This window comes from Hoplias malabaricus, chromosome 7 (assembly GCF_029633855.1).
Source record: "Hoplias malabaricus isolate fHopMal1 chromosome 7, fHopMal1.hap1, whole genome shotgun sequence".
NCBI classification, from domain to species: domain Eukaryota; kingdom Metazoa; phylum Chordata; class Actinopteri; order Characiformes; family Erythrinidae; genus Hoplias; species Hoplias malabaricus.
In genome coordinates this window covers 35,612,887-35,635,856 of record NC_089806.1, presented here as the reverse complement: position 1 = coordinate 35,635,856, position 22,970 = coordinate 35,612,887, and the positions used below count along the sequence as shown (strand labels likewise).

At 38.8% G+C, this 22,970-nt stretch overlaps 1 protein-coding gene across 2 annotated transcripts in view; it reads left to right on the top strand.

Moving 5' to 3' along the window:
* The window catches only part of stxbp5a (syntaxin binding protein 5a (tomosyn)), a 99,546-nt gene that overhangs the window by 54,523 nt on the left and 22,053 nt on the right, over positions 1 to 22,970 (top strand). For both annotated transcript variants that reach the window (XM_066676564.1, XM_066676563.1), the window contains exons 6-15: positions 3,622 to 3,685; positions 5,746 to 5,829; positions 14,479 to 14,602; positions 15,642 to 15,720; positions 16,142 to 16,296; positions 18,130 to 18,202; positions 18,377 to 18,524; positions 20,046 to 20,113; positions 20,704 to 20,744; positions 22,433 to 22,653. In XM_066676564.1, the coding sequence (XP_066532661.1) occupies positions 3,622 to 3,685; positions 5,746 to 5,829; positions 14,479 to 14,602; positions 15,642 to 15,720; positions 16,142 to 16,296; positions 18,130 to 18,202; positions 18,377 to 18,524; positions 20,046 to 20,113; positions 20,704 to 20,744; positions 22,433 to 22,653 (1,057 nt within the window). The remainder of the gene's footprint in view (positions 1 to 3,621; positions 3,686 to 5,745; positions 5,830 to 14,478; positions 14,603 to 15,641; positions 15,721 to 16,141; positions 16,297 to 18,129; positions 18,203 to 18,376; positions 18,525 to 20,045; positions 20,114 to 20,703; positions 20,745 to 22,432; positions 22,654 to 22,970) is intronic.

Below are 22,970 nucleotides of genomic sequence, written 5' to 3'. Positions count from 1 at the left end.
ATTAATAGCTGAACTTGTGTGCTCTGAGCGCACTCGTTTAGTCTCAGTCAATAGCACTGAGTGCACCCAGAGAGCCAAGAACAGAGATTGAAAATCTGACTGAGTCTGGCAGCTCCAATAGGTAGGACAAGCTGTTGTGAGGAAGGAAAGATGTAAGGAAGATTAAGAGGCTGAACAAATACACATAAAATACATAAAATCTAAAAGGAATCCAATGCCAGAGGTACACACCTACATTAAATTACATTAAATAAAATCAAACTAAATTATTTATTTATTTATTTATTATTACATATTGGTTAAGAGGTGTTAGGTTTGCAGACCATTTTATTTCATGTATACGTAAAAAAAAAATCTCACATTAAAGCTGCTTTTTACCACTTTTCTACACTTGTGCCCTCTGAGTGCACTCTGTGTCTGAGGCAAGGCAAGGCAAGGCAAGTTTATTTATAGAGCACCTTTCATACAGAAGCAATTCAAAGTGCTTTACAGAAAAAGAAATTACATTAATTAGTCTGAGTGATACTTTGCCCAAGCTTCTGCCTGTCTTTATTGCGCCCAGCTGAAACAGTCCTGTGTAGCTTGGCAGCATGCTGTGCAGTGAGGGAGGACCCCTATCTGCAGTGCGTCTGTCACTTCCATCGGCGTCCAAGGCCCTGCCCGAGACAAGTGAGCTGGCGCGCTGGGTGGAAGCCCTAAGGGAACAGAGCAACAGGACCAATGTCTGTCAGCCCTATGGACGTCCAACACACAACCTGCTAGGACTTGACCTATTGATTGACAGGAGGGCATTGCATTATGTGAGAGAGAGAGAGAGAGAGAGAGAGAGAGAGAGAGAGTGAGAGATTGATTGATTACAGGTTGAATATCATACAGCAGAACATATTGGCGTTCCTGTCTAAACAAAGCTGCTGTGTGTCTTTGTAATGATGCTGTGTCTGGCATGGGGTGAGCTGTAATTAGACTCTATGTAGCACATTGTGATAATGAGTGCAGTTTTTTCTTTTTCTTTTTTCCTTCTTTTTCTTCCTAAACTCTGAACCACTAGCACTTCTACCTTTTTGCTTGATACATATATTACATACACTATAAACCTGGATAAGTTAGCAGAACTCAAAAAAATTAAGGCAATCAGTTCCACTAAAAAGTTTAAGCTCATAAACATTTACTTTAAGTGTCTACAACTTTTTAATGCTTAAAACATTTCTGGTACTCAATACAGTTAAGTAATATTAACTAATTTAACCATAAATTCATTAATTGCCAGTACATCACAGGGCACCACACTTTAACACCTATGGACACTTGCACGGACAGTCTTTGCACTTTGGGGGAACACACCAAAATCCTCAGGGCAGTGACCCGATGCGGGTCTCGAACCCACGACCCCAGGAGCTGTGACAGTGATTCTGCCTGTTGCCCCTCGCACTGAAGTAAACACATCTCTCAACATTCACTAAAAGCAGTGAATCCCAGACCATTCACCATATCGGCTGAAATTGCTGCACTGGTCCAATATCTGTGACTTCAGACGTCATGCCGCATAAACTCATAACATTTAGGTTCAGTTAAATCTCTCATATACTCAATCTCTCAAACTAATCTCTCAAAAAAAAAAAGAAGTAGAAATTGTTGAAAATAATAGAATTGTTTAATTGAGCGAAAATTTATTATATTAAATTATAATAAATATTATATAAATTAAAATATTATATAAAATTAATTATTAATTATTATATTATTGTTTAAGTTAGAATCACACAATCTAGGTAATTACTTTGAACATTAGGGTTTACAGTGATATGGAAACTCCTTTTAAACTTGTTTTCACTTATTTTAAAGCACGAATGTTTAGATAAGTATGATTGCATAGAATGCAAATGCAAGGAGATACATAATAAATTGGGTCAAACAATGATGTCAGAAGTACACAATGTCAAATTGTAACACACTGTGGATGCTGTACTAAGGTCTGTGAGGATTGCATGTGAAGACATAATTTGTCATTTTGACAAGAGCTGTTTGAGTTCAATAGATAGTCCCAAACCAAATTGAAAGTATTCATAGAGATCATTTGGGCTCAGCAGCAACCACAGAAGCAATTTGAATAGAGATTTAAGAAGAATCTGTGAAGGAAATGCTGAAAAATGAAAATTTGAGGAATTAGGAAACCAGGCTGCAGGATAAAGTTATATAATGCTGGTGACAAGAAAGGTATGAGGAAGAGGTTCAAGTTGTACGTACAGACAATGGATTTCTTTTATGTCTTTGATAATGATCGAGAGCTGTGGGCACCTGGAAGCTGATTGTATTTTGTGTGACATCGATTTTATCATGAATCTATTACAAACCCCATTTCCAGGACAGTTGGGACATTTGATTAAAAAAAAAATCTGTGATTCTATTATTTCTCTTAACCCTTTATTTATGCATCTAGAAATGCAGCCTGAAACTCCGTATCTCAAGGAGAAAGCCATACAGTAATTCGATGTGGAACGGCTAATAAATTCTCTGGGCCTAAGCTCATCTCCAAAGACAAATGAAATGTCTGCTGTGGTCAGAGGAGTCCATTTTACCCTTTGTTTTTATTGTGTTTTCAATACAAATAATGAAAGGGAGGGCGGCACGGTGGTGCAGCAGCTGGTTTCGCAGTGACACAGCTCCAGGGACCTGGAGGTTGTGGGTTCGATTCCCGCTCCGGGTGACTGTCTGTGAGGAGTTTGGTGTGTTCTCCCTGTGTCTGCGCGGGTTTCCTCCGGGTGACTGTCTGCGAGGAGTTTGGTGTGTTCTCTTTGTGTCTGCGTGGATTTCCTCCGGGTGCTCCCGATTTTCTCCCACAGTCCAAAAACACAAGTTGGTAGGTTGCGTGTTGGCAACTCAAAAGTGACCGTAGGTGTGAGTGTGTGTGTGTTGCCCTGTGAAGGACTGGCGCCCCCTCCAGGGTGTATTCCTGCCTTGCGCCCAATGATTCCAGGTAAGCTCTGGACCCACCGTGACCCTGAACTGGATATGCGCTTACAGATAATGGATGGATGGATAATGAAAGGGACCTGTTATCAGCAATAGTTGTAAGAGTGAAAGTTATGGGTGACTTCTATATGTGAGAGTTTTCTATTGATATGGAAACATACATTGGGTTTATAGAGAGCTACAAGAACATTGTAGACATAGGCTGTGTGTGACTAACTGGAGACTCTGGAGTCCAAATGTGTCTCCTTTGGTGCATCATGAAGAGGAGAATCAGACAACGGCAACCACTGTGGAGCCCCTGAAATGTTGTAGTGCTTGGGCTACAGTTTAGCATGAGCTTTTTGTGTTAGCCTTCTTAATACCTTAAATGTTCATTTGCTGCATAACACTGGAGCAAGCTCACTCAAGCCTTTTCCTCAGCTCCCTTGGAGACACCAAGCATCTCTCTCTCCCACTCTCTCTTGTCCTCTCTTTCTCTTGCTCTCTTGGTTCAACCTCTCTCATGCACACACACAAAGACAAACAGACAGAGTTGAAAGGTGTTTCTGCTCTGCGTGTCAGCTGTAGTCCCTTCTTGTTCATCGGTTCTATATCATGAGGGGCTCTTTGCTAAACATCTCACTCCTGCTTTCTCTCTTCTCGTCTCTTTAGGTCCTCCAAGGCCCATCCTGGTCCTGTTGTCCATATAAGTGATAATCCTATGGACGAAGGCAAGGTATGTATTTGATATTCTTTGCCTAATATTATTAGTTTTTTAAAGAGTTTAGTCAGAAACACCAGATTTATAACCATTTGTTTCATTTAAATCTGCCTCTGGTGTATTTGTAAATGAAAATGGACCAGCATGTGGAATTGGAGCTTTCTGTCTGCTTTATTAAAGAATCATATTGCTGCCTTTTTTATTGAATGCACAGGGACATTGTCGATGGAAATCAGGTTCCTAAAGTCTTATTGATTTCATGCAAATAACATAAAGGCAACAGAAGTGTGAAGTATTGTAGCGTGCTGGTAGTCACATTACATTCCTCTGCCCCTGCACAGTCTCTTGCTGTTTAATTTATGCGAGCTGAAAATGACTGTTCGTGGCAAAAACAAAATAAAAAAAAGAAACACAGAGAACAATTTCCTTATGAGTAGATTAAACTGAGAAAACAGATATTTCTTGGACATACATTAAAGGGATAAAACCCCATACAGCTGTGCCCTTCTGTACAAAGCAACTCCATGAAATATCTTTGCAATACACGTTACACCATGATTTGTATTCATATGTTATTGCATATCCTGAGTAAATTAGTACACTACTGTGCAGCAGTCAGAAACGATCCTTTAACTTATTACATTTCTTGTTCAGACTGCCATGAAGTACAAGTACCAACACTTATATATTCTTACTCTCCAGTGATAAACATATAAAATAGTAGCTTTACAGAGGAAGGAAAAAACCGTATTAACCTTTAATGAAGGTCAATGTAAAAAGATTTAGTGGCAAGTAATTTTAAATTGGTTCTATGTTAAACACAACTGTTGTGTTCAAATGATGTAGTAAATTTAAAACTACATGTTTTTCATTGGACAGTGACGATACGTATAATGTCTGATGTGCCACAATTTTATTTGTCTACTCTTCAGTGGATCTCTCTGCCACTTTAACTCTTCTGTTTTTCAATGCTTAAAACCAGCAAATTGCAGCTGTGTTCTCCAACAAAAGCTGTTCCCAAAAGTGTCACTGACATCATGTCACCTTTCAAAGAGACACTGACATTCACACATGCAGTGACCACAACACACCTTAGCAGCCTTGTAGTTTTCTTTTTCATGCGCTACAAGAAACATAAAAGGAGATATTTCTGAAGAGATTAGATTCTAAAGAGAATTCAGAAGGGATGAGTAAAGAGAAAATAAGTGAAAAACAAACAAACAAACAGGAGTTTCCAAAGCTGGAGTTAAAAGATTATGAAACGTTATACAGAAAATGGGACTTTTATAACAGCTAACAGTCACCATCAGATAACCAGTACTTAACGTGTACATTGTTTGGAGAAAATCATATTTTACTCTTGGGTTGTTGTTTTTTTACATTCAGCTGGGCATCTGAGGTGTGGAATGCATTTTTATGGGGGGTCCATATTTGTAATTGGAATAACTTTGATGGGGTTACAGATCAATAGCATACATTAGTTTTATTAAACATATTTTCTGATTTTCCTGACACTTAATTAAAAAACTTATGTTAAAAAAAGTAAAAGAAAAACCCCTCTCTAACATCACAGGCGACTGACTTTTGATAGAGTGCCTTCACTTAATTTCCAACATTATCTGAACAGTCCATCAATCTAGCCTAGACCCTCTTAACCCTCTGTGGGTGCTAAAGAGGCACCGCCAGCTCCTCCCCATATGGGCACTGACTCTTGGTTCATTTGTCCTCTCTGATTCTCTCACAGTGTTATTTTTCATCAGGACGATGTGGTTACCGAAGCTGAATAAATGAATACATATTTGGGTTCTTTTAAATTGTAATTATTTTACAATTTTACAGTTGGTTCACACAGTTTTTAAAGCAAAAACAAAGCTGATGTGCTTGTGATAAGAACACAGGTTCGGTTACAAAGTCATCTGCAGTTCCTAAAAAAGCTCTGACCCATAAAATCACTTTCAGCCCAGCCGCTTTCTGATGTGTAATCTGTAATCCTTGTGCAGGTCAGAATGCAACTGAGTGACAACCTCTTTTTCCTTCTCTTTCTCTCTGTTTGTCACTCTCCCTACCTCTCCCAGCTCATAATAGGATTTGAGTCTGGCATCGTAGTGTTGTGGGATTTGAAATCAAAGAAGGCTGACTATCGCTACACTTATGACGAGGTGGGTTCAGCTTTTCTCCTGCTTCTTCTCTCAGGCTCGTGATAGTGACAGTATTACGAATATGAGAAAGCAGAGATAAAATATTCATGAAAGGGGTTGATATAAATAGGTGAGGGAGACTGCTGAGGGTTCTTCGGCTGTGCCTGCATATTATTTGGCTTTGGAAGATGACATCAAAAGCGAGGCATCATCTCAGGGGGATAGAGGTTTGTGGAAATGAGTGTAAGTGATATGTTGTATGTTTTGTCATCTGAGCCCATGTTTGGCATCCATCCATTTATTTCTCTACATTGACTTTGATGGAAGGTTACACACAAGGCTATAAATCTGCTTTATGAAGACATACCATATTAAAATTAAACATATTTTCAGGAAATATAAATATACAACTTTTTCGTTTGTTAGTACAGGAGGTCCTCGGGTTATGTCAGTCCCGAGTTACGATGTTTCGTGGTTACAACACATCTCCCATTTACTGTATAAAGCCTTGTTGCGACTTAAGTGGTTTTGCGTTGTAAACGCCGTAACGCGAACTTCGCGTGTTTGGTGTGTGCGGCGGAAGAATACACGGTTACGCGGCTCGGGACCGAGGAGGATAGGTGTTAGGATAGGATAAGTGCTTACAGTATGTTATTTACGTACAGTATGTACGTATGTTCCGACTTACACCGAAAATCGATTTACGACGCGACGTAGGAACGGATCAACGTCGTAAGTCGATGACCCCCTGTATTTGTTTACTTATTTTGTATTTGAATGTGTCCGTTTTATTCAGCGATTTAAGCTAATTTGTCTTATGCATTCCTGACTATTTTAGGGGCTCTATTAATAGTTTTAAAGTAAGTATTTTGTGATAAAACCAGGGGAAAATGGTAGGAACATGGGAAAGTACTGGTAGGCAGGTAGTGTTGCTATCACACCACTCCAGGGTCCTGGAGTCATGGGTTTGATTCCCACCTTGGGTCACTGTGTGTTCGGACTTTAGTGTGTACTCTCTGTGTCTGTGTCCTTCAGGTGCTATGGTTTCCTCCCAGTCCAAAAAACATGTTGGTAGGTGGCTGTGCAAAAGTTTCTGAGTGTGTGAGTGACTACTTGAGAGTGATATGCCATGTGATGAGTGTTCCTGCCTTGTGCCTAATGATCCAGAGCTTCCACTCCTAGCTTCTCACTCCTGGGCTCTCGCGCTGAACTGACTTGTGGCTGTTTCTCATTTACAGATTTAAAAAAAGGTTGTTCTGAACAGGGCTGTTTAGACAGGATGGGCATGGTGCTGTGGTGTTTGATCCTTTTGGTAGTTTGATCAAAGCATGTCACAAAGATGTTTCATTAAAATCTTTAACTTGTAGAAAACAGGATATAATATGTCTATTTTAAAATTAGAGATGATAACGTATCTTTTGCAGCACAGTCTGCACCTCAAGGCCTTCATCAGTGGTCAGTTTCATTTTGCAGTTAGCTGGACAATTTGGGGAATACATAACGTCTACTCTGTCAGTGTCTGGAATTGAGCCCACATTCAAATATTACTTACTCATTGGTGGTTCTGTGGGTGTCCTGAACTTTGATAAATGAGGTAAAGTGGAGCTATGTATCGATCAACCATTACATTATGACCATCTCCTTGTTTCTACACTCAGTGTCCATTCTCTCAGCTCCACTGACCAGACAGGAGCACTTTGTAGTTCTACAAATACAGACTGTAGTCCATCTCTAGTCCTTCATCAGTGGATACAGGATGCTGCTCACAGGATGCTGTTGGCTGGACATTTTTGGTTGGTGGACTATTCTCAGTCCAGTAGCGACACTGATTGATGTAAAAACTCTCGCAGACCTGCCGTGTCTGATCACCCTTGTATCAGTGCAACACACACTAACACAACACCACGACTTCAGTGTCACTGCAGCAGAAGAATAGGGTGGTAAGAGACTAACAATTTATGCAGTGATAGATGGATTACAGTCTGTAATTGTAGAACCACAAAGTGCTCCTGTCTGGTCAGTGGAGCTGAGGGAATGGACAATGAGTTTAGAAACAAGGAGGTGGCCTTAATGTTATGGTTGATCTGTGACTATTTTGATATATGTTTTTATTGGTTAACGGGAGAAGTATGGCCAGTGAGATACCATTATAGTGTGCAGATCTTTAACATGCATCTCATGAAGCCCCGTGAGAGGCCAGTGTCAAGGTGCTGCTTTATTTTAAGCAGATTTGATGACTTTTGTCAGCGCTAACCGTCAGCTTACATTAGTCATTTAATTCTACATTTTGTGCCCAAGGCAGAGTGGCAGAAGAGAGCACAAGGGAATATTCCCAAACACACACACACAAAGACAAGAAGTCAAATCAAATTCATCCTTCTTCTCTCTCTCTCTCTCTACTATTTCTTCTTTATTCAGTCATCTATTTCCATTTTTCTCTTCCTCTCTGTCCTCCAACTCTCTATTTCTCTATTTTTCCATTGTTCATTGTGTGTGTGTGTGTGTGTGTGTGTGTGAGAGAGAGTGTGTGCGTGTTAATTTCTCAGGAGAAAATTCTGTGTTGCTTTGATGAATGGCTCAGCCTCTGTGGACATCTGATGTATCCCTCTGTTCATTTACGCTGATTGATTAATACTGCAGAAAAATAAATGTCCTACAATTCACAGCTTCACGCCCAAACTCCAGGGCATTAAAGTGCCATTTTGACTCAGCTAGGCATCACGTTTCTTTAAAGACTTAACTCTAGAACTGGAACTGTAAAGGGACCTGCAAAATGTCATTTGAAGGTCATCAAAGTGCCTATTACTATTAACTTAAATTTAGGACTGCAGCTTAAGTGCATTTTGATATTGATATCTGTTGTCCAATTAGTGAAGTTATTAAAACGTCACGTCCATATTTAACACATCCTTGGCAGTAAACACACACACACACACACACACACACACACACACAAACAGTAGTGATTGGGCGCAGTGAACACACACACCCAGAGCTGCAGGCATCCATATTTGTATCCGGGGAGCAGTTGGGGGTTAGGTGCCTTGCTCAATGGCACTTCAGTCTTGGTTTTGAGGGTGGAAAAAGCACCATTTTTTCACTCCCCCATGCCTCCATTTTTTCCTTCCAGTCCCAGAGATCAAACTAGGGACCTTTCAGTCCCAAGCCCACTTATCTTACAGTTGGGCCATGGCTAGCCCATTATTAATATTGTAATATTGTTATTATTATAAATATTAGTACATTATATTGAGGAAAGAAGTGACCAAGTCTTGCAGGAGTATATTGTCTGCATATTTTTTCTGGAATCTGGCCTATGGTTTGAGGTCAAAGTTGCGCAATTCAGCACTAGATCTATAACAACAGATATGTTTTGATGATTGCCTCAGTGTAGAGGGATGATTAATGTGAGGATGGAAAGATGGTAAAAGAACTGGGGGACATATAGACAGATGGAGGGTCAGTCCCCTGGTGCTAGTGGCATGTGTGTGTGTGTGTGGTCATAAATATCAGATAACTGAGTGTTGCCCTGGTCAATGTATTATCCTGGTGGAGGTGCAAAGCCATCTCAAGGAACCTTCTACCTGTAGTTATTCCTCTCGATCCATCAATCCCCCACCATCTGGTCCTTACCTGAGCTTATACACTGTGCTGCCTAAATTATCAATGAGTTACAATTCGCTGTGTGGATAGTCAGTTTAGGCCTTATCCCAAAATGATTTAAATATTAAAGTGTTCTAAATGTAACTACTTTGGTTTCTAATCCCTTAAACCCTAAGCCCTCGCGTGTGGCTCCTAATGTTGTCACTCTCTTAACTGTAATGTTTTGACCTCTTGATTTCATTATAATTAGTCTTAGGTGAGCCAGTGATTAAGGAGTTGGACCTGCATTTTCACATTTTCTTTTCAATGTAATCTCCAGTGTACTCCAAATCATGTAATTTAGTGCATTGATTTGCAGATGGTTATTAAACTATATTGAAGTTTGATCACTAAGAGCATATTACACATTTACCACTAGAACATACACAAATCTTAAATATAATGTTGCTGTCCGGTGAAAAATATTTATCTCTAGTAAAGTTGCTGATTTGGAGGTACATTTTTTGTTTGGACCGAGGTGATAAACTGAATATCTAAAACATCATACATTTAAGGTCTGTTTTTATATAATATACAGTGGATTACTGACTGCTCATCTTTATTCAGAAATCTTAAAGGCTACACACCACTTAATGGACCTCCATGAACATCCGACACTATAAACCTCCGTAATGCAGCTACGTAGCCGAGTATAATCTGAGCCACTGAGTTTAGCAAGTCAAGCTAACGTTACCTAACACCAACTAAAACAGGCGAAGTGAGTGTACTCGCCCTGTTTACCTCCATGTTACAGAGCACCTTTCGTTGGTGTCCTTACATGCCCATATTGTTGGAAAAGCGCCAGTGAAATGAGCTACAGATAACGGAGTGAGCGGTTGGTCCTTTCCAAAGTGCCCGTTTAAAGTTGACAAATTTAGTCCATTTTCTGGATATTTTGGGATCCTTGGGCCATTTGTTTACAGATGTCCCACTGTACATTGAATGATTGCAGCCAAAAACAACACACCTTTTCCTCATTTGGCATTAAATTAAGTGCGACTTCTAGAGTTGTTGTCCACCATCTACGTCACAGGCAAGACGCCTATTAGAGTTTCCGAACACTGTTTGGGGGGGACAACGGTCTTTTAAACCTTATTCCTTGAATTAGTAAGAAATAACATGTTTTCTGACTATCAATAAACACAAGTTGGAACAAATTCCACTGTATTTATTTGTTTGACACTTTCATAAAGCTGGTACTTAGCCTTTAAATAGCAATGATAGCCAAATATATATCGATTACATTGGTTTGTGGAAACATTTTCATTATTTTTTGAACACCTGTGTGCTTTATCATTTGTAACTGTATCAAATCCAGTCTCTCATATTTAATTTATTGTATTATTCTAGAATAAATGTCTGTATTCTACAGTTAGTTAGAATTGAAGAATACTGCCAGAGCAGGAGCAGCAGTACTTTCCACTAAAAAACTGTGAGGGAGAATGTTGCTTATTGTGAATGTGTATATGTGGTTTTGAGGTGTGTACATCTGTGGATTAGTGTAGATTAGGAGTGTGAAAGTGAGTTAATGAAGTTCACTGAAAGGCCATTGCTGTCTGCGTTGTGCTCTTTTTCTTGACTTTTGCTGGCTCCCTGTGGCCCAGTGAGCTCCCTTAACAGCAACAGTCTGGCTTTAATTGGGCCTGTGTGTGTGTGCATGTGTGTGTGTGTGTGTATGCATCAGAAACATGACAGTTGGCCAGTCCCCTGACTCTGTCCCATGGCTCGGTCCAATGGACAGGAGAGTTGTTTTTGTTGCAAACGGAGCATTGGAGAAAGTTTAAAAGAGAAGTGGAATGGGAAATAAAAACAGTCTCTGTGGAATTTCTTCCTTTTAGGACTCTTCTAATGAGCCCTAGCACCTTTCGATCCATGAAACCTATCCTTCCACTTACTGCTCCTCTCCCTCCTGTAGTTCCTCTCCATTCATGCGCACACCGTACTAATCTGTTACTGCGTTTAGCTTCACAGTAGTTGAATACTGACCCAAAATGTCAGTAGACATAGAAAGTTTTATTTAGTGCTATATATAATGTTGGACCATTTGGAAGACCAACTTTGAGTCACGCTGTTTTGATTCGATTTGTAAAGAAAATAAGAAAAAAGAAATTGATAAATAAAATCACGTGTGTCCGTGTGAAAAAGACGTGTGCATTAAGTTCAGATTGGCTCTGAAGACAATCATTTTGTTAGCTTTGTTAAACCTTGAATTAGCCACAGATGGATGTGATTGGACATAACATGTATCTTGCGTGTGTATTTTTCAGTTCTGTTTATTTAATTGTTTATTTTATATATATATATATATATATATATATATATATATATATATATATATATATATATATATATATATATATATATATATATATAATTGTGTATATAATTGTTTATTTATATCTCTACCTTTTAAATCACAACCTTTGTGGAAGATTTAAGTGGGGGTTCCCTAACGTATCTTTTTAAAATTGTATTTCCAATAGTATATGGTTTTTATATTTTTAATGAATTAATTTTATTCAATTAAACATTTGCTTAAATATATATTATATTGATAATTTTACTTTTTTAAAGTTATTCATTCTGTCAACCTATTATTAAAGTTTTAACATAATTAAGGGTAAACAGGTTGGTGACTATTTTTTTTTATATTGTGATACTTTGCATTTTATTAAATGAACTGTATTTTATTATATTTTGGTAAATGCAAAGATTAATATGATATTTATCAATACTGTATTCCCTGTAAGGCTAAGCTAAGTGAAACTACACCCAGTGTCTGCCATAAAACAATGTGTATTCACTGGCATCTGTATCGAGACTCTAGGATTTTCAGTAACGGTGGTTGTGATTATCCTGCTTTTCTACTAATACACACAGTATGATTTGAGCTATAGGAATGCTGATGGTGACATTCTGCAGCCTCTCTCTGCTCTCTGTTTTATAATTGCCTGGGTGTCTATCATCCTCAAAAGGGCTTTGTTCTCTCTGCATCTTTCCCTCGTAACGCATTAATGTAAGCACCCACTGCCGCATAACTCAAAGCATGCAGGTGTGTGTACCGTCCATATTCCCTCAAGCTTACTCACTGGGGACCACATATTACGTAAGCAGCTTAGTTCTTCATAATCAGATTTGCAGTGCATAATAAATGCTGATGTGTGTGTTTGTGTGTGTGTATGTATGTGTGTGTTTGATGGTTGATTGTTTGATATGTGTTGATAAGGCAGAGATAAGCCAATCCTGCCTCCCTGATGCTCCTGTAATGTTGCAGCCGTTTCATTGATTAGTTTGGGCTGCTGGAGCAAGCAGTGCCTTCCCAGCTCCAGAAATAGAGACAGAGCTGGCACGATTATGCTAAAGCGGAGGGGAGACTGTGCTTAATTAGAAAATAATGAGAACTCCGTTTCACCTCTCTCTTGTGCTGGCTTCTCTCACCGTCTTTCGTTCCCTTCTCCTCTCTCTCGCTCACACTCACTCTCTCGGGAAACACTCTCATTGCATAGCTGTTGAGGTTTCGATTAGAGCGCTTTAAAAAAAGCGTGCTTCTAATCTTCCCCCAGTTCCAGTTTTCTGCTTCCAAAACCCTCTGGAGCTACCTACCTCATTCCATTCCCTGTTGCAGCACCTGACCTAGACACTTAATGTAACTGAACAGGGCCACCACTATAATTCCGGCCTGTATACAGAGCATGTTTTTAGCTGTTGCAAATAAGAAACTCTGTCCACATAATGAAAACAGATCAGTGAAGCTGTAAAGGGATGTTAAAATGTATGTCACACTGTCAGATATTCTTACTTTTTCCCAGGCTTCTAAACTAACTTTAAAAATAAATAATATATTTACAATGTATTTCTAGCGATACACATTTAGTTTATACACCTCCCAGATTTCCTTGCACTACTTTTATTGGTGTGACTGTGTCTACATCGACACTGCATCAACAGTCCTTCACAGGGCAACACACACACTCACACACATTCACTCACACTTACGGCCACTTTTGAGGCGCCAGTCCACCTACCAACGTGTGTTTTTGGACTGTGGGAGGAAACTGGAGCACCCGGAGGAAACCCACGCAGACACAGGGAGAACACACCAACTCTTCACAGACAGTCACCCGGAGCGGGAATCAAGCCCACAACCTCCAGATCCCTGGAGCTGTGTGACTGCGACACTACCTGCTGCGCCATTGTGCCGCCCCTATATGTATATGTATATATAAAAATTGTATGGTAAATCTGTTTTGCATTTGTAAGCTCCATTCGGAGACTCCACTTTTGCTTATCTCTCTTGTGCTACCTTTCTCTTCTGTCACATACAGTGTGAATTTACCTATCAGTTCAGAATAATGAGAATTCTCCATAAAAAATTTAAACTGATAGATAGATTCTGAAAAATTAACAATGTAAATCATCTACAGTCAATACTCTGTACTTGTTTGGTATGGGTTTTTTTTTTTTGGTGTCTGTTTTGAAGTAATGGATTATTCAGCTATACTTTTGATTATTTTGAAGTGGTCAAGCTTGTGAATGTTGTGGATGTACATTTTGTATGTCTTTACATCTTGTTTGTGAGTATGTGGGAGTTTGAAAGGGTTGATAAAGTGGACAGAGGACATGTCACTGCAGTGTCTCTTGGGTCTTGTTTACTTATTTATATATTTTCAGCTTTTAGTGTGATACATGATCATCTGGCATTAAAAGTAGCTAAAAGTTCCCCTTTAAAAAGAGGAAAAGTCTGTGTATTCAAATGTGTGATAGACTGTACATTTATACAGAATAAACAACCTGTAAAGAAATGAATAAATGATGTAGAATAGTTAATACTATAAATGTGGACATTTATTTATTTACTTTCTTAATAGGAGCCATGAGCATTAGCTGGATGTATGCAAGTGATAGATGACACCCATCAGAAGTGTGCATGCTGTAACTAATGTCAATAATGGATCTTCTTCCTCTCTCTCTCTCTCTCTCTCTCTCTCTCTTTTGTTCTTTCTCTGTCACTCACTCACTCTTTTTCAGGCAATTCATTCTGTGGCCTGGCACCACGAAGGGAAACAGTTCATCTGCAGTCACTCAGATGGCACGTTGACCATATGGAATATAAAATCCCCAGCCAAGCCTGTACAGACAATCACCCCACATGGTGAGACAAAACACACACACACACAATCACTCATAGTTTGCTGTAGTAATGTAGATCACAAATATTATAGCAATTTCAGATTTCATTGTCAGTTACATATTGCTGTTCAGTGGCAGTTTTTTAACCAGGAAATTAGGTTTTAGAATTATTACATGAATATTCTCTCTTTTTTGTCACCCACTCAAACATATGTGGGCAAACAGACTGCAAATTGTTTAAGTGCTGATGTTTCAGACCATGGCTTACAAAACTAATCTCTATCATCTCTGTTTCAAAATGTTACATCATGCATCTCTTGAAAAGGCTTGTCAATTTTCTTCTGTAATGTGATTTTTTTTTAACTCCTGTAAAGCAGCTTACACTAATCAAACCCTCCCTCCCTCCCTCATTTTCATTTTAAGTGCAGTTTTAATTTTCCACATTTGTTTTGCTCGTCTCTTGAGACCTCTTTTGTTGGAATATGGTGGGCATTTGAGAAGCCAGTGGACCCGGTGCTTTTCCCTATAGAAAAAAAGCCTCTGTCTGTGCTATTGAAGATACACGTTTAGGGGCCTGGCTTAATCCACAACAACACATTGTGTTTTCCTCTACCCTCTGTTCTTAAAGCGCGAGAGCATGGTAGGAGGAGTGAACAAATTGACTGTGGCTCTACCGCTCCATGAAGTGACATTACAAGATTAGAATCTTTAGAATGTTTGAAAAAAATGTAGCTTTTTGTCCCTCATTCTCTGCACTGGCCTTTCTTTGTAATGTTAACTTTTTTCCTGGCACTTTTAATTGGGGGGGGACCTGTGTCAATTACATTTTTTGAGCCCACTCATTCCTCGATTTTCAATTCCTTCGTTCTAGGACATTCAGCGACTTGAATGCTTCTGAGCTTATGTTCACTGCTGAGTCACAGCATGAGAATGTAATATTAAGGCTGAAGGTAAAAGTAAATAGAAAGAGAGCAAGGGAAAAAAAGAAAACAGAATGTGAGGGTAAAGCGATGAGGGATTTGGAGCAGTCTTTCGATTTGTCTGGCTTGCTTCTATTTCAGGAAAACAGCCCAAGGATGGAAAGAAGCCAGAGCCATGCAAACCCATTCTCAAAGTAGAGTATAAGACAACGAGAGCAGGGTAAGGTGCACAAAATGTTTGCCTTTTTATGCCGTTCTTATTTATGCTGTTGTCATTTTTATTTGGGATTTTAGAGATTGATAAAATTGGTTGTGATTCATAACACAATTAAGCTCTTGAGGGGAACTGGAGCTTTTTATTTTCCACTTTTGGCTTTAGTTCTACCAATAGTGATATCAGTAAATTATGCCATTTAAAACTATATCTGAAAAAAGAGGAGTAGCCACAAATAGCCTGTGATCGGGTAGAATTATGGATGGTTCAAATTTTCAAAGGGAAAAACAGTAACAAAAACGAGTGATTAACATGTCATTAATGTGCTTTCTTTAACAGCACTATTCTGTATTCATTCTCTTCTTAACGTTGACTATAAATTGTAAATGTGTAAATTGAGTGTGTGTTTGTGTGTCTGTCCATGCAGGGATCCATATATGATCCTATCCGGTGGTTTATCATATGACACTGTTGGTCGGCGGCCATGTTTGACAGTAATGCATGGGAAGAGCACCGCAGTATTGGAGATGGACTATCCCATTGTAGACTTTCTCACACTCTGTGAAACGCCATATCCTAATGGTGCGTTCTATTATCATCTGAAATAATGCAAACATCTGTCTACTTTATTTCCACATTCTTGCTGCAATTTGAACCTTTTTGTTCTCTTTAGTGCTCTGTCTGTTTCTTGGTAAATATTTTCTCTAGAGAAAAGGAGCTTTGTAATTACATTTTTCATCTTTTTGTGAACTTCCTCCTCTTTGCAGTATCCAGGCTTTTGATTGTGTTAAAACAATGTTGCTCTCTCTTTCTGAACAATTAATCCCTTCGGTGGCTATTTGTGAATCATAAAGCCTTAGTGTTTTGCTTGTTTAAGGACTGCTTCAATAAAGGCTCTTTCTACAGGTCTGCTAAAGTAGTGGCCCCGTACTTGTCTTTCCAACCAGCTTGTACTACTAAGGACATGTATAGACAGCTCATTACAGATTTTAAAATATTCTGAGTAATATATGATAAATAAAAGCATATAATTAAAATAATTTGGCCCTAAAGTGGTGTAACAAAGTAAGGATCGTTATATTTAATCTGCTCTGTCATGCTGATCTTGTTGTCTGTTGTTGCTCTGTCACGCTGCATCCAACAATATAGGCAGCCTTTTTTATAATGATAGAAACCAAAAACTGTGGGCAGAAACTCTAACTGTGTTTTATAACAAGCCTAGCAAAGTATCTCCAGTGTTTGTTGTCTTTGATTCAGTCTCACTCCAGAGTTGTGGTTGTGATATGTGAGCATTAGAATCTGTGCTTAGGTGTATGGAGAATGCCCTGTCATTGTAGGATTACGTTGGAACTCTTTGTAAAAACTAATGATTTACTCTTAACTGATTTACTAGGTCTAAGTTTTTGGGGGTTTATGATCAAACCTAAGATAACATTCCTAGGATTTCCATAGTAAATATATATTTTCTCAGTTTAATTCTTGATTCTTAGAAAATCTGACGGTTATATACAAATATGTACTGATCAACCATAACATTACCCAGTAAACATTTAGCCGTTGATTCAACGTGGAAATAACGTAATGACTGCCGTCTAATCAACGTTCTCTTAAGGTTGAAAATGAAAGTTGAAAAGACGTCCAAACACAGACATTGAAAAGATGACTATTAGACGTATTTTGGACGTCCATTGACGTTATTAATTTGTCCCAAAATAAATTACTTGTATAAAACGCGTTTTGGACGTCCACTGACGTTATCGATCGGTCACCACTTAACAAACTTATTACGATGGAATTTGGACGTCCATTGACGTTTAAAATATGTCCTTGACGAACAGATTACTTTTAGACCTATTTTGAACGTCCAGGGACGTTCCTTGTTTACTGGGTATGAACACCTTGTTGTTTCTACACTGATTATCCAATCCCTCAGCTCTACTGACTATACAGGGGCAATCACAGACTGTAGTCCATATGGTGCTGTGCATGCTTTGTTTGCCTCCTTTCACCCTGTTCTTGAATTATCAGGGCACCCTCAGAACAATCACAGAGCACATATTATTCTCAGTGCTGCTATGACATCAGTGTGGTTGTGGTGTGTCAGTGTATGGAGTTGGGAGAATGGACGAGCGAGTGTAGAAACAAGGAGGAGGTTGGAACATTATGGTTGATCTGTGTACATATACATAAATAGTTATGGATTGCAAATATTTAACACCACAGAAATTTCAGATCTTTTCAAGCCTATGTTTTTAATTTTAACAAATGTAGTTATTATATTATTTTATTGAAAATAGTTGATATAGTTATAATTATATAAAAAATAAACACAAAAATGTTACACTGTTCAGAAGTAGTTATCATTCTTTTTTTTAAATGAAATATTTTATTTTCTTCTGTCCGTTCCCTATACAGATTTTCAGGAACCTTATGCTGTAGTGGTCCTTCTAGAAAAGGATTTAGTTGTTATCGACCTTGCACAAAATGGGTATGTGCTTGTTTTTGATTAGTATCTCCTTATATTGGCTAATCACACCAAAATAAAATAACCAGACATTCCACTGCATTCCAGTTATTATGCATGTGGTTATAAAAACTGTAATGCATTCTGTTAATCTAAATGAATGTAAGTTCTGATTCATGTGTGATGGTTTTTCCACAGTTATCCTATTTTTGAGAACCCATATCCCTTGACAATTCACGAGTCTCCAGTGACATGTTGTGAATATGTTGCTGACTGTCCCACGGACCTCATACCTGCACTTTACTCAGTTGGCTCCCGCCAAAAACGACAGGGCTACAGCAAAAAGGTACATACATACATACATACATACACCTGCTTTTGTAACTATTCAGTGTCATATATATGCCCTATATGTATTATAATATAATACCCTATAATTCTGTGTAATGAGAATTTCTCAAGCCTAAAGCTAATCTTAATTTTGTCTTGTCTCAAAAAGACTTTTACCTATAATATCAAGCTATCATGAGCACCTGTTATGGTTATATAAGTATAACCATGCAACAGTACACAAAAACTTTCTCAAAACACACACATTATACACACTCCGTGCACAGAGGCATGTGAATAGGGAACGCGGCCTCATGCTTGTGTGTCTCAGTCCCCGCTGTGCAGGTGCATTGTCCTGAAATGCTGCTGCTCTGAAAAACATGTGGAAGCATTTATACGTGTGAAAGGAGCCGAGACCTTTCGGCCACCTGCAAAGTTCACTCTTTATGGTGTGATCAGTGTCCCAGCAGGGGGAGCAGGTTGACCCCCCACACCCTGCAGAGAGGCTCCATCACAGCTTAGCTCAGCATGAGTCTCAGTACCTCAGTATGAAGCTCTGGGTTCATAGAGCTCTGTGTCAGCCTGGCTTACACAGAAGAAAAAGGATGCACTTAATTTATTTGATTCAGCAGTGAACAAGTTGTCATATAATAATACTGCTCTACTTTTTCTTTTTTTTTTGTAATTTCTATAACTTCATCACTGCATTCACATGCGCAGGACTGCAAAGCCAAAACAAGAGAAAGAAAATAGAAAAAGAAAAGAAAAAAAGCATTTTCAATAACTAGTTTATTTATTTAAATGATTTTACATCATAATTATGTTATATTTTGTTATCTCACTGTTTTTGTTCAAATATCTAGGTCTTTTAAGTTTTTCAACATTTTTTATAATTTTAACCCAAACATTTTCCGTTGTACATTCATAATGTTAACAACAGTAAGGCTGTCCAGGCATGGTCCCCAACTGAACAGAATGAAATTAAATACAAATGCGTAATAAGAATGTGTAACAAAAGTGCATATCCATTCAGTTTTTTTATCAAGTGACTGATTATCTTTTTACTTCTGGCTTTTGCGTTGAGGTTTTTGGATCTTTTTAAAAAGATATATACTCTCTTTTCCTCTCTCTGGCCCCCCGTTCATACTAGCAGGCAACAAAGTGACAAGCGTCCGGTCATTCCCTATGGAAGGACGCAATTTGTAGTTGTGATTCAGTGACATGGACACAGAGCGACAAGCGACAAATCAAGAATTTCTCAACTTTATGCAAGTTAGTCATGACGCTGTGAAGTGACATTCTAAATGATTAACTGCAAGCAATTCTTTGAACCAATCGTTCGGCCAGCTTCTGCTCTCTGAACCGCCCACAAGAGGAGTGGCCTCGACACACCCACAAGTGACAAACTCGGGGAGACGTAAGCGACTTGTCGCTTGCTAGTGTGAACTCATGATTAGATGTACCCTTGGCAGAGAGAATGAGGACACCAAAACATAATGTATTACATTTATAGGGTTCTGTTTTGTGTTTGTCATAGGAATGGCCTGTTAGTGGTGGAAATTGGGGCCAGGGCACACAAAGCTACCCTGAAATAATAATTACTGGGTAAGTGTGTGTGTGTTTTCTAGCTATGTTTCCTTCATTCTCTGCTGTCTATGCTCCTTCTTTCATTGCCATTTTGCTGAAATTGCATTAGGGAGGGCTGAAGGGAAAGTGGAGAGAAAAAGTTACAGAGTGGTATCCTGAAAATGAGAGAAAACAACCCCACAGAGAATAACAGAGGAGAAGAGTGAGGGGAAAGAGAGAAAAAAGACAGGAAAAGAAGGAGTAGTAAGCAGTTCTGATTGACTGCCCATGGGAAAGCAGCAACCCATTCTCCCAGAATGCATTGCTTCGGTGTTTCAGGGAGTTGAGCAGTGATGGGGTCAGTGCTCTGCCACTCTTGCTCTCAGCGGCTCTATCCAAGTTTAATCTGAGCTCAAAATTTCTGCAGGGATGGAGCATAGGCCGCTACACCCATTAAAATATTAATAAAAAAGTATATTAATGTATTTTTTTACATGTAATTTGAATTTTCCTTGTGTCTATGAGTGCAGGGATATTAACAACCCCAGAATAACGGTCAAAAATGTAAAACGTTTCAAAAAATGACAAGTAATCTTTTGTAAATATTGGATTCTCTGTCTTTAATGTAGACATGCTGATGGTTCAGTAAAGTTCTGGGATGCCTCTGCAAGTGAGTATTCCAGCACACTCATTTGTTTATTTAAAATATTTTACATTTTCCCAGAACTAACAACTAATGCACAGCTTTTTAACAGTGCTTCAGTGCTTATCATTCTTTGTGTATCTTTAAAAAAGCAAACAATATAAGAGCAGGCTCACTGTGAACTGCATTATATCTGTTCAGAGGATGCAGTTTGTCTTGAGAGTGAAGTAGAACAGTTTTCAGGCAGTCTGCCTTCACTGTAGACTAATGTACTTATCTGTGATTAAATACCCAGCTGGGGACTGCCCTGGTAGTGCCATGTATGTCCTCTATCTGTATAACTCCAATTCCCAGAATGCCTCTGTTTAACCTTGGTTCTTTACTTAGAGAAATATCCTGGCATAAAAGTGACCTGTAAATGTCATTTAGCCCCATTACAGCTGTAATCAGGAAAAACTCCCATAGCTCTGGTGCCTTAACCATGTTCCACTTTTTACTTAGGTTCAGTATGGAATATAAATGATCTTATAGAGACGTGCCTGTTCTACACAGGCTACCCTCTTAGAACTGGCTGGCATATTTGCATAATAGACTGAATTTATTTAAAAGAGATTTGCTCTCCAAATATTCACAGAAATATGAAGACTAATTAGGCAAAAGGCAGTAATCTTGTGAAGACAAAATTACTCCATTAATCCAAGGCTTTTTATTAGTTTTTTTCCTGGACAATTGCCAATACATTTCGAAATTAATGCCAGACCATAATAAAATACAGAGTAAATACAGATTTATTCTGTCATTCTGGTGTGGTACACATTGTTTTCTTAGATTAATATGTCCAAAGGTATTCAGAGACACATTCTGTATAGTACATTAATATGTACCCATTGCTTGTACAGGCTAATTACATATTCACACAGCTTGTGAGTATAGTCTTTTCTTCATAGAAATGTACTGGCATTAGGATGGTATGTTCTGGAGCAGCTGTAAATGACCCTGAGGTCACCACATGGAGCAATGAAATTGTGTTCGTTGGAGTGATCGAGCAAAATTGAATACCTTTGGGGTGAGGAAGGTTCGTGTGTTGTTTGTGATCCAGACCCAATCATCCAACCTTGCTAATACTGTTGTGGTTGAATGCAATCAAACTGTCAGAGGGGACCTTCGGCTGCTGCACAGAGGCCATAAAAACAGGCAATTGGAGTAGTGTCCAACAGTGTGAACGGTTATGGCCAAATGATTGAAAAGGCAGCAGAAATAAAAGGTTCTGACACAAAACGAAGAACAGAAATAAACTCATGATGAATTAAGAAGGTGAAGAAAAGCAATAGCCTGTTAACCCATTAACCCAGTTTGGATCCAAACTTGCTTTCCTGGACGCAGATTAAGTGTACTGTAGGACTGAATAGTGATTTGCCATTTAGTAATAAACCAGAGCTATGAAATCCGCCACGAGGTATTCCACGAGGTATTAAACTTTCCTAGAAGCATAGAGGCTGTTATTAAATGCCAATGGGTAAACTCCCTTTTATAATATCCTTGAATTCAGAAGCAGCTTTGAATGAACCAGTGTGTACATTAAACAAAATAAACATGTAAATCTACCTCTAGACCATATATTATGATTTATAAGGTTCACATCGCAAAAGATTGCATTTATTGAGTATGGCATATAGCTATATATTGATGTGACCTCAATGTCCCATGGTGCTTAGTAATGTTACAGGTGCTGTACAAACTGAAGACAGCCAAGGTGTTTGAAAAGACACGCAGTAAGGAAGAGAAGCCAAGTACAGAGATTGTGGATGAGGATCCATTTGCAATCCAGCTCATGTCGTGGTGTGCGGACAGCCGCATGCTGTGTGTGGCCGGAGTGTCCGCCCACGTCATCGTCTACAGATTTAGCAAACAGGAAATCACCACAGAAGTCGTACAGGTAACATTTTCAACATGAGTGTGTGTAATATATTATCTAAGGGATCATCAATAACAATGAGCGTACATGTTCTATATGGGGTGTGTGCCTATAGGCATGTGTATGTACAGTGTGGGTGTGTGTAGTCTAAGTTGCATGCATAAGGTTTGCAATAATGTATTTACATGACTGGATTTCTCTCTCTCTCTCACTTTCTCTCTCACACACTCTGTCTCCCTCTCTCTCTCTCTCTCTCTCTCTCTCTCACTCTCTCTTTCTCTGTGTGTGTGTCCATCCATTTCTCCCTCTCCGTCTCCGAGAGACAAGTTATTTTAGCC